Source organism: Salvelinus namaycush, chromosome 24, assembly GCF_016432855.1.
Source record: "Salvelinus namaycush isolate Seneca chromosome 24, SaNama_1.0, whole genome shotgun sequence".
Lineage (NCBI taxonomy): Eukaryota > Metazoa > Chordata > Actinopteri > Salmoniformes > Salmonidae > Salvelinus > Salvelinus namaycush.
Window position 1 is genome coordinate 16574947 of NC_052330.1, and position 18007 is coordinate 16592953.

At 46.0% G+C, this 18007-nt stretch overlaps 1 protein-coding gene across 1 annotated transcript in view; it reads right to left on the bottom strand.

Annotated features, from left to right (window-relative positions):
• Positions 1-1230: 1230 nt before the first annotated feature.
• The window catches only part of LOC120019016 (protein dispatched homolog 1-like), a 29558-nt gene continuing 12781 nt past the window's right edge, over positions 1231-18007 (bottom strand). The window contains exons 3-8 of the mRNA XM_038962204.1: positions 8157-8186; positions 7621-7744; positions 7293-7420; positions 6487-6584; positions 6279-6376; positions 1231-6025 (exon numbers count right to left, since the gene is read on the bottom strand). Of these exons, the coding sequence (XP_038818132.1) occupies positions 2423-6025; positions 6279-6376; positions 6487-6584; positions 7293-7420; positions 7621-7744; positions 8157-8186 (4081 nt within the window). The 3' untranslated portion in view covers positions 1231-2422. The remainder of the gene's footprint in view (positions 6026-6278; positions 6377-6486; positions 6585-7292; positions 7421-7620; positions 7745-8156; positions 8187-18007) is intronic.

Genomic DNA, 18007 nt, shown 5'->3' on the forward strand with positions numbered 1-18007 from the left:
TAAGATTTCCCTGGAACTAAGGGGCCTAGCCCAAACCATGAAAACCAGCCCTAGACCATTATTCCTCCTCCACCAAACTTCCTAGTTGGCACTCTGCATTGGGTAAGGTAGCGTTCTCCTGGCATCTGCCAAACACAGATTAGTCCGTTGGACTGCCAGATGGTGAAGCATGATTCATCAATCCAGAGAACGGGTTTCTACTGCTCCAGAGTTTAATGGCAGCGAGCTTTACATCACTCCAGCCGACGCTTGGTATTGCACATGGTGATCTTAGGCTTGTGTGCGGCTGCTCGGTCATGGAAACCCATTTCATGTACTTGATTTTATACACCCGTCAGCAACAGGTGTGGCTGAAATAGCAGAATCTACTCATTTGAAGGGGTATCCACATACTTTTGTATAAATAGTGTATCTTTCTTGTAGTCGTCTCCTTGCAGTGAAGTGGCTAGCCCCTCCTCCCCAGTCAAAAGCACATACTGATGTATCTGTACCATTCCTCAGGGCAGGGGTCAGGGCTGCAGAAACATTGGGGGTAGTTAAACAAGGGCAAGCTTACACAGGAGACATGTCATTTTGAAAAGCTTCCAGGTAGCGCGAGGTGAGAGGTTCGAACAGTCACACCTGACTGACCTAAAATCCAATCTGCATCCCTCAGTAATTGGCAGGGCTGAACAGGGATAGGGATATGTATTAGCTGGAACTAGAGCTAAGAAATGTCCGTGCCTAGTTCCTGTATGACCCTTGCCTGAGAGTGTGCAAGAGAGAGGGAGTGAAGGGAGTAATTAGAGAGGACATAGCAGTCGCTAGAGGAATTTCTCCCCACTCACAATATGTCATAGTTTTATTGTACCCCTGATCAAAGTTAAGAGTTGCTGCTGATCTTTGTTTTTGAGAGGGTGATGGTGTCAGAGACTAAGGGGAGATGAGCTACAGTGCCAGCTTGGTGTGTCTCTCACAGATAATTACAGGCGTCTGGTAGCCTACAATACAAGTTCAGAGCTGCGCATCTGACACTAATTCAAGACTGAAAGTGTAATTATAAATCTGTATGCTGTGCTATAGTGAGTCATACTGCCTACAGAGCCTGGTCTAATGTATATGTTTGCTCTGTAGCAGAAGGTTTGGCCAGGATCTTGGACCACCAGGGAAACCTGTTAGAAGGGGGGCTGGATGGCGGGAGCCAGAAGAGCAAATAAAACACAGGATTCGTGAATGAATGGAATTTGTAAATGAATAGGATACATTTTATTGGACGGAGTTAACAAAGGGCAGCCAAAGATTCTGAGAAAGGTAATAAAATAGCATGTAATTGATATGTTACAAAATCAAATGATAGGACCCATGTGTTATACTATTGTTGGGTTTTAGAGTTTATCTTTGAAATTCATGCCCTTTTCACATACGTCCTTGGTCACTGTTAGAAAATGACTCTGTGGATGAGGGGTGTGGATGGTCTATAACAGGGTTCCCCAACTGGGAATTTGGCATGCGAATGAAAAATCAACTCCAAGTGATTTTATTTTTGGAGATCTGTTCCCAAGTATTCCCATGCATAATAGAGAGATGTGATTATATCCAAATATAAGCAAGGTTTCAAATGATTGTGTTTTAGTCAAATATATATCTGTTTGGGCTTCTTGCGGTCAATTTGCAGTCTACAAATAATTTGTACTTATGTTCCGGTCCCCTTACCATCTGCTCAATATTTTATTTTTTATCTAGTTGAGGATCCCTGCTGTAGGACGTCAGCATTTCTCATAGACTTACAGTTTATGACCAGCTTGGAATGTGATGCAGGCTCTTGGGGAGTGGAGATTAGAAATCAAACGTCTGTGTGATGTATGAGAGCCCAGCACAGCACTGTGGCCTCAGGCCAGACAGAGCACATCTTCTCAAGGCGCCAGCGGGAGTGAGACAATGAAACAGGTGTACCATTTGTTATTCCAAACCATGCCCTTTGAACAAAACCTTGAGATACTGTCATTTCATACTATAGGAGCTGTGGGAAAAAACAGACAATTGGGTTAAAATGACTTTATAATCATACAGTACATCTTTCATATTGGACCGAGAGGCATGTGGCAACGTGAAACAGACGTCTAACTAAAAAGGCCTGTAGAGAATAATGTAAAATGGTTCACCTTTCCTTAGACATGTTAGAGCTCCATAAACACACCACATATTTACTGTGTACTCAAAAACAGTACATCTGACTGATCAAACCAATTTTATCTGCACAGTAGATACAGTAATCACAGAACATATAGGACCATACTTTTAGATGAAAGACATGAGGCACTTGGTCTATGAAATATACCAAGCACTTTAATTGCACAGGGACACTGCACATTATAGCTTGATATGACAAACGTTTATTCTTTAGATATAGTCTAACAGAATTATCTTTTACGTTTATTTGCTGTCAACATAAACTTTCAGACAAGGGTTTTGAATTTATTGCAAGAGCAGGCACATTGGCTTCAGCTTTTGGCACATTAAACTCGACAGAATTGCACTTTACTTTCAAAGTTCTGTTAAAACAGTAGAGTTTCTTAGGAGAGGCTGAGGATGCCCTCTCCTTTTTGGGGTTCTGTTTGCACTTTTCAACACTTTCTTCCTGTGTGATGGGAGTAGTACTAGTTTCAAGCTTCTCCTGGTTGCTGGGCATCTTATGACAAGCGCCCTTTTGCGTTGCGGTGGACACATGATTATCCACGCTTGGAGCGTTTACCGTTCCATGGTTGGCCCTGCAGCAGCCTTGGTGTGTGTGGGCTAACGTGCAGCCCAGAGGGGAGGCAGGAGGACCTTGAGTCTGAGCTGGGGTGTTAGGACTGTCACCAGGGCCAGAGGACCCTCCAGTCCGGTGTGAATCCTCCAGCCCAGATGGGTCTGGGGCAGAGCTCTGGTCCCTGGGGAGGCCACCCAGGACGGGGACAGTGTGAACACAGTAGCTTCTGAGGTGGCAGCTGTGAGGGCCCTGTCTGGGCATCCTGCCCGGGGTGCAGTGGTGGAAATGGGATGGGGGACAGTGTACATAGTTCATACGGCAATCTATGGGTTTGTAGACGGCGTCCAGAGTGGACAGGAAGTTCTGGCCTTTGTTGGCATGGCTGCCTGTGAGGGGGAACTGAGGAGTGGGGCATGGGGAGTCCTGGGTTGTTTGAGTGCATGGGTGGGGGGTCCACTGCATACCCATAGACTGCTGAGGAGGAGGGGGGTCCCCACATGTACAGGTTGTGTTATGAGAGTACTGGCATTTGGATCTGGGTTTGGTAGCCAGTGTGCCCAGTCCCCTTTCAGAGCAGGGCCCTCTGCCGGGCTCTGCCTTGCTCTTAAAGGGGATGTGTGTGCAGAGGGCAGAGTGGGGGGCTATTCCATTATAGAGCTGGGTGCACGCCCCCTGTTCCTCTGCAGGTTTCTCCTCATTCCTAGGGTTTGAAGCTAATGGTTCCAGCTCATAATGCTCATGCTCCACTTCCCCTCCTCGACTGTCCAGTTGGTACTTGGTGCCATGCTTGCCCTGGGGCGAGGGGACGTTGGTGGTGCCCTCTTTGAAAGCCTGGCACTGAAACCTCTTGGGCAGGGGGATCTGTCCACAGGTGCCCTGGGGGCCTAGGCAACGGCACATGCACTGGAAGAAGAAGGTGGCGAAGGCCCAACTGATGCACATGATGAGCATCATGAAGGTGCCCAGCTGGGTGTAGGCCAGCACCGTGGACGGCATCATCATCGCCCCGGCGACAAACGTGGTGAGCGCCGCCATGGCAATAGCGGAACCCATCCGGCCGAGGGAGAAGACGACTTTCCCCTCACGGTCGGGGTCAGGGGCGAGGCGATAAGCAACTCCGTAGTGCACGGCGAAGTCCACCGACAGACCCACCGCCACTGAGATGGTGACGGACTCCAGCACGTTGAGCTCCCAGCCCAATAGAACCAGCGAGCCCACCGTGACGAAGATGGTGCCCGCGATGGAGAGGATGGCGTAGAGGCTGATGATGATGTTCCAGGTGGTGAGGAGCATGACCACGAAGGCCACCACCACGGACAATGCCATGGCGATAAGAGTGCCATCCGATAGGCTGTCCTGCAGGTCGTAGAACTCCAGGTTGCTGACGAACCAGCCGTAATTCAGCCCGGCCGGGGCGTTCTTCAGCTCCTCCTGGATCCAGGTGTCCACCTCATGGTAGAACTGGTGCATCTTCTCATAGGCCAGTGTGAACAGGTAGGTGCTCTGGAACTCCAGGACGATGGCCCGGATGGTGTCGTTGATGTCGAAGCGAGGCCCGGGGGTCTTACTGTCCAGGTGGAAGCTGGTGCTGCGGTCCAACTCCATGATGGCCCTCTTGATGCACAGCTCAAAGATTTCCTGCTTGTAGGGGAATGTTGACTGGCTGCAGCAAGGGTAGACTGAGGCCTCTTCACAGTCTCGGTTCTCCATCCACTGCTTAAAGGTCTCAATGAAGCAGCTGGTGAAGTCCTGCTCCTCCGACTGGAACACAAAGCTCTGGTTCCTTAGCCTCTGGCAGAAGTTGAGGATCCACAGCTGGGAGGCTGGGCTGGCAATGTTGAAGGTGTTGTCCAGCATAAGCTTGCCTTTGTTCTTAGGGTTGAGGGGGTCCCCATTGTCCACGGGGGTGACCCCCCAGATGATGGTGATGGGCATGTGCAGGTCCTCCCCATGGTGGACTCTCTCAAACATGAACAGTTTCTTGTACTCTGCGTCGTAGCGCTCAAAGGGGTGGGAGGAGCGGAACACCTTGAACTCTGAGAGCTCCAGGGAGGGCAGCTTCATCTTGGGGTTGACACACACCACGTACGCCCCTCCGACTGTGAAGGCCAGGAACCAGAAGAGCCAGAGGTAGCGCAACTTGATCACGATGCAGGGCAGCACCTTCTCAAAGAAGATTCGGGAGGCCTCGGAGACGATGAACAGGCACTTGCTGGCCTTCTGGCACAGGTTGGCCCAGAGAGTGCAGAACCCACTCTGCTGTGGGGGAGGTTGAGAGCAGGTGAAGATGTTGGGCAGGTAACGCTCATGGAGCACCACCACGGCCGGCAGCCAGGTCACCATCAGTATGTAGTTAACCAAGATGGCCGTGCCGGCGTAAACGCCAAAACAACGGATTGCGGTGATGTTGCTAACGTAGTTGGCGTAGAAGGCGGCAGCCGTGGTAAAGCTGGTGACGAACATGGAGAGGGCGGCGTGCTGCAGAGTGATGCTCACCGTCTCCGACAGCTCAGCGTTGGGCTTGTCGAACTTGGTGTAGTTCCACACGTCACAGAGCACAAAGGCGTCGTCTGCCCCGATGCCCACCAGGATGATGAGGGCCGTGAGGTTCATGAAGGGGAAGAACTCAAAGTCGAACACCATGCGGTACAGGAAGTAGGACACGATCAGGGAGCTGATGATGGCGATCATGGTCATCAGGGTGATGAACACAGAGCGGGTGTACACACACATGACAAACAGCACAATCACTATGGCTATGGCCGGATACACGGTATCCGTCAGTAGGTAGTCCTGGAACAGGTTATGCTTGATACCGAACTCAATCCCTGTGATGGTGGTGACACCGTCCGAGCAGTTCCAGTTCTCAAAGTTGTCCAGGTAAATGTTCATCATGGTCTCCCCTTTCTCCGTGGGGGAGAACAGCATGCCGTGCTTCAGGACAGGGATAAGGTAGTCGGTGTTCTTTGGGCTCATGAAGTCTTTGTCCACCAGGAAGTGGAAGATCTGGTAAACGGCGTTGTACTTGGTGCACTTGCGGGGGACGTTGGTGCACTTGGACTGGTCCTTCCTGCGCGTGGTCATGTCCCAGCAGTCGGGGCCCAGCGTTCCGTTGTGGTAGTATTTGGCGCAGGAGCGCAGGATCTTGAGGGTGTGTGACACGTCGCGCTCTGTGATCTTCTGGCAGGAGGACTTGTTGGTGAGGATGGCCACGTAGTTACCCAGGGTCCAGCTGGGGCAGCAGGAGGCGTCGGTGGTGCGCTGGCACAGGCTCCAGTACTGGGGGTGGGAGCGCACCTGGGGACAACACAATTCAACAAGATATAAGAACAGAGTATGACTAGAACATAACTATTTACCCAAGGAGACCATAACAGGAGACAAGGCCAATATATCCGTTTGGTTAGTTCCAGCCTGAGGCAGCATAGACTACCAACATACAATTTCTAATATGATGGGGCTTAGTTCACGCATTTAAAAATTATTAACATGGCACAATTTGACATGAGCAAATGCTGAGGCACATCATCAACAGTGCTGTTCCACTTACCCGTGTATTGTCCAAATTGCACATGGATTTAATTGCTTGTATATTCCAAAGGTTCTTCCCCTCTGCAGATGTGAATACTAATCTGGAGTATCTGTCACCTGCACATACATTAAGAGCATCCGGTTAGCATTTCATCGCAGTTAAACATTGTCAGTCAAACACTTACTAGACAAACACTTGAAACAGGAGAAGCGTGATGAGTTTGTACCTGGGACATCACAGAAGAAACTGTCTTTACTGAAGTCCCAGTCAGCTTGTCTTTTATCTCTGTCAAAGTGATCTTCAGCCCACCTGTCCTCTTGGTGACTGGAATACAAAAGTAATGGTGTGATTGCACTGTTAACACTTCATACATTACAATTAAGTTTCCTATCAATTCTGAAGATCCATATGACAGAATGAGACTGAATCCGCTTAAAGCAAACACACAGCAGAGATTTGCACATGGTAACCAAAGAGTACTGAAAGGTCATTCTTAAAACAAATTAAGGAAACGGGTTTAGACCGACCCGTTTAAGCGATTACAAAGCCAGTGATTATATCATAATCGGTGAAGTGATCACTATCACATTGCAATCTCTATTTTTATAATCATTATAATAGCCAGATCATTGTGATGAGCAGGGGTTTCGGGGACACATCATCTGACAGAGACATTCTTCCTTTAATCAGGAGTCTGTCAGAGGAGACTGAGTGGCCGAGGCAGAATGATGCAGAGTCCTGTTGACAGGTCTGACCCTGGAGCCCCCTCTCCCCAGTGATCAAGATGAGTAATGGAGATGGGCCGGGGCTTGAACAACCTCCCCCACCAATCCTCTTGCAGGATGGGATTGAGATTTAGTGTGTGTGCTTGTCTGTTTCTGTCTGTCAGCAGGATCCATCACCCCATTTCATGGCCTGAGGCCTGATCCTGATCAGCCCCCTTCATCAGGGATGTTGAATCAATACATGTGTCACTAAAGGGTTAGAAGGATGACATTAAATGGACAGGATCTGTGAGTTCGGCTTTGTTACCTTTTCGCCTGCTCATCGGCATACTTGAATGGGTAGTTAGCTAGGGTTGCTTTGTACCCTGTGTTTTTCACCATGTTATTCCATGTGACTAATCGCTGGCCTATGGCCGTGCCTCGTGGCTCAAATCCCTGAAGAAACAGACAAACAGAGGACATCTATTTAGTTCACTAGGAAATTGACCTTCGACATCTTGGACTCTTCACATGCACTCAATATAATGATTTTGGTGTGCCAGAAACACTAGGTTTTCAATATTGATCAAAATAAAGTCCAGTATTTTCTATGCAGAAAGTTTTGTGCCTTCCTTCGATTGGCATGGCTTACTCACCAGTAAGGGGTCTGAGAAGTCTGGCAGGTCTGGCACCAGAATACCCACCAGGGCACACACCACGATGAGGACTGTACACACCCCCAGCACCACCACTGGCCAATCAGCAATCAGCTCTGCATAGCTGGAGATGAAGGTCAGGTATTGATTAAGCACAAAGCTGATGGCTTTATAACTATACGAATATTATATGTACTGATAACCAAACAGAAAAGAGAAGGGTACATTGATACACTAGTAGAATATCCAAAAGAGTATAAGGTGCTCAAATTCAAAATTATTGAATTTGTCAAAACGTCATGTAGATATTTAAGTATATTCAGTGTTCTGACTTGAGGGAAACTCAGGGGAAGGCATGTCTTGTAGAGGAGCATGGGAGGTGGTTAGCAGGTTCCAGGCACAGAGCCCTTTCCACATCGATAACTCTGATGATTCACGACACAGGAATGACAGCTCGGCAGGGTTTTGATGGACTCAAGGAGAGCGAGAGGAGAGCTTTCATAATAAAAAATAAAATTATTTTTGGTAGATCTTACCTTTTTGGGAACCGAAAAGGCCTTGCAGGGCTGAAAAACAAAAGAGAGATAAATCAGATTTACATTTAGAAGTCAAAGCAAAATACAATCAAAACCAGATTTGCCCCGGCATCCGTGCAGGGGGAATATGTTTTTTCATGAAAGGTTTTTGAGCAGCAATGCAGCACACACCTTGTGTGGAACAACTAGCTCTATTCAAACTTACATACCCTCTGGGGACAGTGACCTCTTTTTGGTGAACTTTTGGTTTCATTAAAAAAAATACAATCAATCTTTCTTTAGATAATGTATTCGAAAACCACACACACATGTAGTGCCTGAAGAATCTCTGACACTAACCGGTTTAGACAAGAGTAACATCAATATCAATCTCTTTTAGGTCTGCTTTGTGTTTCTAACCTACAAAGCCCCACACAGTGCTGCAGTGCATGAAGAACCAGTACAGGTAATAGTTTTAGAGGACTAGAGTCCCATTAGTGTGATCTCTCTTGTGCCATAAACAGACAGAGAGGATCAACACTGGGCTTCCCCGTTGCCAAAAGAAGCTTTCAGTGGCTCCGGATGTGTCTGGACTTCCCATCAGCACCTTCCCAGATCAGTGGGAAGCCTACGGACCGCAGAGTGCAAGCACGAGTCAGAGGGAATCAGATTCGGCCACCGGATCACACAGGGCCCAGGACAGATAAGAGCAAGGCCCGAAGGGTGAGAACATGGGGAGAGGGAGGGTAGAGGTGGGGCGGAGATAGGGCTGGGCAATATAGCCAAAATATCATATCACGGTATTTTAAAAGAATTGGATGGTATGGCGGTATTTTACTATATTTTATGTTTTTGAATAATAAAAGTTCTACATTTGCTTTATGAGTAGTGAGTGATCCTGGGGTATCAATACATACATTCTAAGTGATTTCAATGGGTCTTTCTCCATTCTGATTGTTTTATACTGTTCAATTCAACTTTATCCAAAAATAATTTCCAGCATTTTCATACATTTCTGTATTTCCTGTACTCATTTGAGATCATTTCCACACTGCCATGTACGGCTGCACGATATGGGCAAACAATCTAGGCCTAATTTTTAACCAAATGTTGCAAATGCTATTTGACACTTTTGGAATCATGGAAATAAATCAAATCAAAGTTTATTTGTCACGTGCCGAATACAACAGGTGTAGACCTTACAGTGAAATGCTTACTTACAGGCTCTAACCAATAGTGTAAAAAAGGTATTAGGTGAACAATAGGTAAGTAAAGAAATAAAACAACAGTAAAAAGACAGGCTATAAAAGTAGCGAGGCTATATACAGTAGCGAGGCTACATACAGACACCGGTTAGCCAGGCTGATTGAGGCAGTATGTACATGTAGATATGGTTAAAGTGACTATGCATATATGACGAACAGAGAATAGCAGTAGCGTAAAAGAGGGGGTGGTGGGTGGCGGGACACAATGCAGATAGCCCGGTTAGCCAATGTGCGGGAGCACTGGTTGGTCGGCCCAATTGAGGTAGTATGTACATGAATGTATAGTTAAAGTGACTGTGCATATATGATAAACGGAGAGTAGCAGCAGCGTAAAAAGAGGGGTTGGGGGGGAGACACAATGCAAATAGTCTGGGTAGCCATTTCATTACCTGTTCAGGAGTCTTATGGCTTGGGGGTAAAAACTGTTGAGAAGCCTTTTTGTCCTAGACTTGGCACTCCGGTACCGCTTGCCATGCGGTAGTAGAGAGAACAGTCTATGACTGGGGTGGCTGGAGTCTTTGATAATTTTTAGGGCCTTCCTCTGACACCGCCTGGTGTAGAGGTCCTGGATGGCAGGCAGCTTAGCCACAGTGATGTACTGGGCCGTACGGACTACCCTCTGTAGTGCCTTGCGGTCAGAGGCCGAGCAATTGCCGTACCAGGCAGTGACGCAACCAGTCAGGATGCTCTCGATGTTGCAGCTGTAGAACCTTTTGAGGATCTCAGGACCCATGCCAAATCTTTTTCGTTTCCTGAGGGGGAATAGGCTTTGTCGAGCCCTCTTCACAACTGTCTTGGTGTGTTTGGACCATTCTAGTTTGTTGTTGATGTGGACACCGAGGAACTTGAAGCTCTCAACCTGCTCCACTACAGCCCCGTCGATGAGAATGGGGGCGTGCTCGGTCCTCCTTTTCCTGTAGTCCACAATCATCTCCTTAGTTTTGGTTACATTGAGGGATAGGTTGTTATTCTGGCAACACATTGCCAGGTCTTTGACCTCCTCCCTATAGGCTGTCTCGTCGTGTGTCGTCTGCAAACTAAATGATGGTGTTGGAGTCGTTCCTGGCCATGCAGTCGTGGGTGAACAGGGAGTACAGGAGGGAACTGAGCACGCACCCCTGTGGAGCTCCAGTGTTGAGGATCAGCGTGGCAGATGTTGTGCTACCTACCCTCACCACCTGGGGGCGGCCCGTCAGGAATTCCAGGATCCAGTTGCAGAGGGAGGTGTTTAGTCCCAGGATCCTTAGCTTAGTGATGAGCTTTGAGGGTACTATGGTGTTGAACGCTGGACTGTAGTCAATGAATAGCATTCTCACATAAGTGTACCTTTTGTCCAGGTGGGAAAGGGCAGTGTGGAGTGCAATGGAGATTGCATCATCTGTGGATCTGTTTGGGCGGTATGCAAATTAGAGTGGGTCTAGGGTTTCTGGGATAATGGTGTTGATGTGAGCCATTACCAACCTTTCAAAGCGCTTCATGGCTGCGGACGTGAGTGCTACGGGTCTGTAGTCCTTTAGGCAGGTTGCCTTTGTAATCTTTGGCACAGGGACTATGGTGGTCTGCTTGAAACATGTTGGTATTACAGACTCAATGAGGGACATGTTGAAAATGTCAGTGAAGACACCTGCCAGTTGGTCAGCACATGCCCGGAGCACACGTCCTGGTAATCCGTCTGGCCCCGCAGCCTTGTGTATGTTGACCTGTTTAAAAGTCTTACTCACGTCGGCTACGGAGAGTGTGATCACACAGTCGTCCGGAACAGCTGATGCTCTCATGCATGCCTCAGTGTTGCTTGCCTCGAAGCGAGCATAGAAATGATTTAGCTCGTCTGGTAGGCTCGTATCACAGGGCAGCTCGCAGCTGTGCTTCCCTTTGTAGTCTGTAATAGTTTGCAAGCCCTGCCACATAAGACGAGCGTCGGAGCCGGTGTAGTATGATTCAATCTTAGCCCTATATTGACCCTTTGCCTGTTTGATGGTTCATCGCAGGGCATAGCAGGATTTCTTTTAAGGTTCCGGGTTAGAGTCCCGCACCTTGAAAGCGGCAGCTCTACCCTTTAGCTCAGTGCGAATGTTGCCTATAATCCATGGTTTCTGGTTGGGGTATGTACGTACAGTCACTGTGGGGACGACGTCCTCGATGCACTTATTGATAAAGCCAGTGACTGATGTGGTGTACTCCTCAATGCCATCGAAAGAATCCCGGAACATGTTCCATTCTGTGATAGCAAAACAGTCTTGTAGTTTAGCATCTACTTCATCTGTCCACTTTTCTTTTATAGACCGAGTCACTGGTGCTTCCTGCTTTAATTTTTGCTTGTAAGCAGGAATCAGGAGGACAGAGTTGTGGTCGGATTTACCAAATGGAGGGCGAGGGAGAGCTTTGTACGCGTCTCTGTGTGTGGAGTACAGGTGATCTAGAATTTTTTTCCCTCTGGTTGCACATTTAACATGTTGATAGAAATTTGGTAGAACTAATTTAAGTTTCCCTGCATTAAAGTCTCCGGCCACTAGGAGCGCCGCCTCTGGGTGAGTGGTTTCCTGTTTGCTTATTTCCTTATACAGCTGATTGAGTGCGGTCTTAGTGCCAGCATCTGTCTGTGGTGGTAAATAAACAGCCACGAAAAGTATAGCTGAAAACTCTCTAGGCAAGTAGTGTGGCCTGAAATTTATCACAATATACTCTACTTCAGGCGAGCAAAATCTAGAGACCTCGTTAGATTTCGTGCACCAGCATTTGTTTACAAATATGCACAAACCGCCCCCCTCGTCTTACCGGAGTGTGCTGTTCTATCTTGCTGGTGCAGCGCATATCCCGCTAGCTGAATATCCATGTCGTCATTCAGCCACGATTCCGTGAAACATAGGATATTACAGTTTTGATGTCCCGTTGGTAGGATATTCGTGATCGTACCTCGTCTAATTTATTGTCCAATGATTGCACGTTGGCGAGTAGTATTGACGGTAACGGCAGCTTTCCCAGTCGCCTTCTCCGGGTCCTGACCAGGCATCCGGCTCTTTGTCCCCTGTACCTGTCGCTTCCTCTTGCAAATAACGGGGATGTCGGTCCTGTGGGGTGTTTGAAGAATGTCTTGTGCGTCGTCTTTGTTGTAGAAAAACTCTTTGTCTAATCCGAGGTGAGTGATCGCTGTCCTGATATCCAGAAGCTCTTTTTGCCATAAAATACGGTCGCAGAAATATTATGTACAAAATAAGTTACAAATAACGCGAAAAAAACCACATAATAGCATAATTGGGATACTGATTTCTTCCCGGCGCCCTTTTATCATAATAAATAAAACCATAAATAACAATAACAAATAACAATAAATGAATAATAAATAACAATAAATAGTAAATAAATAAAACTATTATTCTTATTCTATAGTTAGAATACAGTGCCTTCGGAAAGTATTCCTTGACTTTTCCCATTTTTTTTTACGTTATTCTAAAATGGATTAAATAAATAAAAAATCCTCAGCAATCTACACACAATACTAGATAATGACAAAGCGAAAACTGGTTTTTAGAAATGTTACCAAATTAAAAATAGAAAACAGAAATACCTTATTTATATAAGTATTCAGACCCTTTGCTATGAGACTCGAAATGTAGCTTAGGTGCATCCTTTTTCCATTGATAATCCTTGAGATGTTTCTACAACTTGATTGGAGTCCACCTGTGGTAAATGTAATTGATTGGACATGATTTGGAAAGGCACACAACTGTCTATAAAAAGGTCCCAGAGTTGACCGTGCATGTCACAGCAAAAACCAAGTCATGAGGTCGAAGGAATTGTCCGTAGAGGATTATGGATTGTGTCGAGGCACAGATCTGGGGAAGGGTACCAAAAAAATTATGCAGGATTGAAGGTCCCCAAGAACACAGTTCCCTCCATCATTCTTAAATGGAATAAGTTTGGAACCTAACGTTGGCTGCCCGGCTAAACTGAACAATCGGGGGAGAAGGGCCTTGGTCAGAGAGGTGACCAGGAGCCCGATGGACACTCTGATAGAGCTCCAGAGTTCCTCTGTGGAGATGGAAGAACCTTCCAGAAGGACAACAATCTCTGCAGCACTCCACCAATCAGGCCTTTATGGTAGAGTGGCCAGACTGAAGCCACTCCTCAGTAAAAAAGGCACATGGCAGCCTGCTCGGAGTTTGCCAAAAGGCAAATAAGATTCTCTGGTCTGATGAAACCAAGATTGAACTCTTCGGCCTGAATGCCAAGCGCCATGTCTGGAGGAAACCTGGCACCATCCCTACGGTGAAGCATGGTGGTGTCAGCATCATGCTGTGGGGTTGTTTTTCAGAGGCAGGAACTGGGAGACTAGTCAGGATCAAGGGAAAGATGAACAGAGCAAAGTACAGAGAGATCCTTGATGAAAACGTGCTCCAGAGCACTCAGGACCTCAGACTGGGTGTGAAGATTCACCTTCCAACAGAACAACGACCCTAAACTCACAGCCAAGACAACGCAGGAGTGGCTTCGGGACAAGTCTCAGAATTTCCTGGAGTGGCCCAGCCAGACCCTGGACTTGAACCCGATCGAACATCTCTGGAGAGACCTGAAAATAGCTGTGCAGCAACGCTCCCCATCTAACCTGACAGAGCTTGAGAGGTACTGCAGAGAAGACCTAAGAAGACTCAAGGCTGAAGCCTGTAGTCGCTGCTAAAGGTGCTTCAACAAAGTACTGAGTAAAGGGTCTGAATACTTATGTAAATGTAATATTTCAGGGTTTGTTTTATTATAAATTTGCAAAAATGTCTAAAAACCTGTTTTTCCTTTGTCATTATGGGGTATTGTGTGTATATTGAGGAATAAAAAACAATTTAATCAATTTTAGAATAAGGCTTTAACGTTACAAAATGTGGAAAAAGTTAAGGGATGTGAATATTTTCTGAAGGCACTGTATAACAGTGGGCACTTTGAATACAATATTAGAAATGACAACGAATGAAAATGCCAGGGAGGAGTTATTGTGACAGGGTAGGAACCAAAGTGTTGACAAGTGTTTCCTAGGGATCCTATAATCTGTGGCTACATTGACTGTTTTGTCTTAGCTACTTCATGTAGCTAACATATTGTTGCGTCACGTATTCCTCTTTGATTTAAAAGATACTGTTGCACAAACAACATGCTGATTTAGGTCTACACCATCACTGGTATCAGGCTGTATAGCTAATTCCGTTTGCTCTGACTCTGTACATTTATTAGCTAGCGATTAGCATTAGTGGCTACAATTACTGGCTAACGAGATTTAGGCCCAACTTGCTTAGAAAATACAAACTAGCTGTTTGCAGATGTAAGAAACACAAACTAATAGTGTAATTATAGAACGCTAGTGAATTTATATTAAGAAGCAAAGTGAAAACAGCATCGTTGTCATCAACATTGTTGCAATCGCTGCATTGACCATGCAGACTTAATGCAAGTGTCTTGTGGTCAAGGAACAGCAAATCTGTTCCTTGAATGATGGGGCGGGGCTAGGACTGTGTGGAAAGCGGCATGGATAGATTTGACTCAAGTAGCGAAGTAAACTATAAAAATTGACATTATACACAGCGTATCACATTTAACAAACCAAACATTCAAATACCGTTATAGAAAGTAAAGTAAAAACCCAAACCGGTCCGTGCATCAATACCGGTATATCGTAAAATACAGTATACCGCCCAGCCCTAGGTGGAGATGTCTTCATATGCCATAAACAACGAGTGTACAAAACATTAGAAACATGACCAGGTGAATCTAGGTGAAAGCTATGATCCCTTATTGATGTCACTTGTTAAATCCACTTCAATCAGTGTAGCTGAAGGGGAGGAGACAGGTTAAAGAAGGATTTTTAAGCCTTGAGGAAATTGAGACATGGTTAGGGTGTGTGTGCCATTCAGAGGGTGACTGGGCAAGAAAAAATATTTAATTGCCTTTGAACGGGGTATGGTAGTAGGTGCCAGTCGCACCAGTTTGAGTGTGGGCTTTTCACACTAAACAGTTTCCCAGCCAACTTGACACAACTGTGGGAAGCATTGGAGTCAACATGGGCCAGCCTCCCTGTGGAACACTTTCGACACCTTGTAGAATCCATGCCCCGACGGATTGAGGCTGTTGGAAGGCAAAAGGGGGTGACTCGCAATATTAGGGAGGTGTTCCTAATGTTATGTAAACTCAGTATATACTCTGACTGGTCAAACTGACAGCGAATGGCAGTGACAGACTCACATGATCACATACACACAGGCTGGTAGATATAAAATCTCTAGAACTGTGGACAGACTGTCCTAACATTATGTCCTAGGGACGATAGACATTATTACTTTACACTGCAACCGTGACATGTTCATCCTCATTCTCATCTTCTATTCACTGCAACCTGCATGAGTATTGCACTACCACGGTCACAATTTGGCACAGGCCTCACAGCCCACATCATGGACAAGGTAAGATTACACAAGAAACGTAAACAAGGAAATCAGTATCCCAAATAGGGAAGTGAGCTCAGACGATTCTCTGCATTAGCCAATCACAGTGCACGCACACAGGTGCCAGGAGGTGGCTGTATTTTTCCTCCTTCTCCCCTTTAAAAAGGGAATCCATGGAATGCTATAATTAGTGGTTGCCATGGCACTGTGAAGCACAGATGAACAAAAGCTATTGGCAGGAATTTTTCACCACAGGGTAACTTCTGGGGAGGCAGTAAATCCACTTTAAAGTTAGCTGGACATGTTAATACGACAACCAGATGTTGTACGGCAAAGGCTTTGAACAATCATCATATTGTAGACACAAGTTAAGTCCCATTAACACTACCAACTTGGAGTGAAGCTCTTTGCTATTTATTTTGCATTCAAGTAGACAGGGATTTAACCTTTTAAAATACGAGAGCCTGATACTAACAATGCCAAATGAAAAACACATTCCCCCTACCTTAAGTTAGCATTGTTTGCCAAGGAAAAATCTGTAGCTTCATTTATTCTATGCTGTCTGTTAGTTTCCATGTACGGGCCTCGAACGGCGGAATTCGGGACGGAGATATGGCCCAGAACGAAGGAGAGTTATTGTAAATTGTTGAACTGGATTCATAAAGCATCTTTACTCGTGGAGCCATTTATTTGCGCGATCTGTTTTGGCTCTATTTGCAACTTTCCGAACCCTGACCACATTTCAAACGAATAAGAAGATGTCTAAAACAGAGGTAGCCCTATACTTTGGATTTACGACAGACATCAGAATCCTCAGATTCTATTTCAGCATGTTTTTTGCATGAAGCAAACTTTTAAATCTTTTTTCTCTTAAAAAAAAAAGTATAAGCCTAGAATATGAATTGAAGTTGGCATTAAAAATATCAGCTTTGTGTCTCAATTCTCTTTTTTCCAATCTGTCAATGATAGTAACGTGAAAAAACGCAGACTAATGTCCTTGGAAAAACACCCGCTAAAGGAGAAGAGAGGAGGTGCTGGGGTGGGGAGGAGAAATCCGTTGACTGATGATCACAGGCTCTAAATCCAGCAGGATGACAACCCACAGAGTCAGGTTTCCTCCCCTCCTCTGATCACATGCACGGTCAACAAACTCCCACAATTCTTCCACAAACTTACAACAGCTACCCTTCCTAAATGTTATTCTATTTACCCGAAAGGGGAATGTTTATGGATCACAGGGTTAATTAATAAAGTTACTTGGGAGCAGCAGCCATGTCAGGCTGCGGTGGCCATGTTGACGTGTGGTGGAGTGAAGGGAGGAGAGAGAGGGGTCAGGGGTTACAGAGCTGAGGAGGGAAAACTGCTAACAGACACAGCATATATTCTGTAATAAGGGGCTGCATGAAGTGCTCAAGTCAGCCCAATTACTGTCAACTCTCAATTATTTGCTCCTGTGATTAAAACTCACTGGAACACTGCACACAATTAGAGTCTTGTTCAAGTTATGGAATTGTAAGAGTGGCTTGAGGGTGAAATACAAATATCAGCACGATATCATAGGCATAACATACAGCAGTGAAATGTTGAGTTTTAAAAAGTATTGATCATCAGGGAGTAGCCACCAAAGTCAGGGCTCATCAACTTCCATTGTACACCTTAAATAGATTTATGAGGTACAGTATTAATTCTTATAAGCTCGTAAAACTGTATTTACAAGCTATCTACACAGCACAGGTCTCTGATAGTTATTTTGGGGAGAGAACAAGGCCTCTGGATGCAAGCGTGTATGAGAAAACGTGAGTCTGAATAAGAGGTTATTGCTGGATAATAAGTCAATGCACAGTTTGTTTGTGTGTTCGTAGAAGGGAAATGGACAGCTACATCAGCCAGTGCATCGGGTCTGGAGGTCACAGCTGCCATCTCCACATTCTTGGGATTGAAATATGGGCGTGTGCAAATTCCAGACATACAGGCCAGATTTCAACACTGTAGCCAATAGTTACAAGCTGTCCAAGAGATGTCTTTATTATCCTGTGGCCTCGCTCCCTTTATAGCAACCAGCTTAACCCCCTGAGTCCAGGCGCTTCAGAACCAACCCCAAAGAATGTATGGGTATTGCACATGCTTTCACCAACCCTGCACTGAGCTAACCAACAGACATTGTCAACTAGGCCGAGCAGGGCGA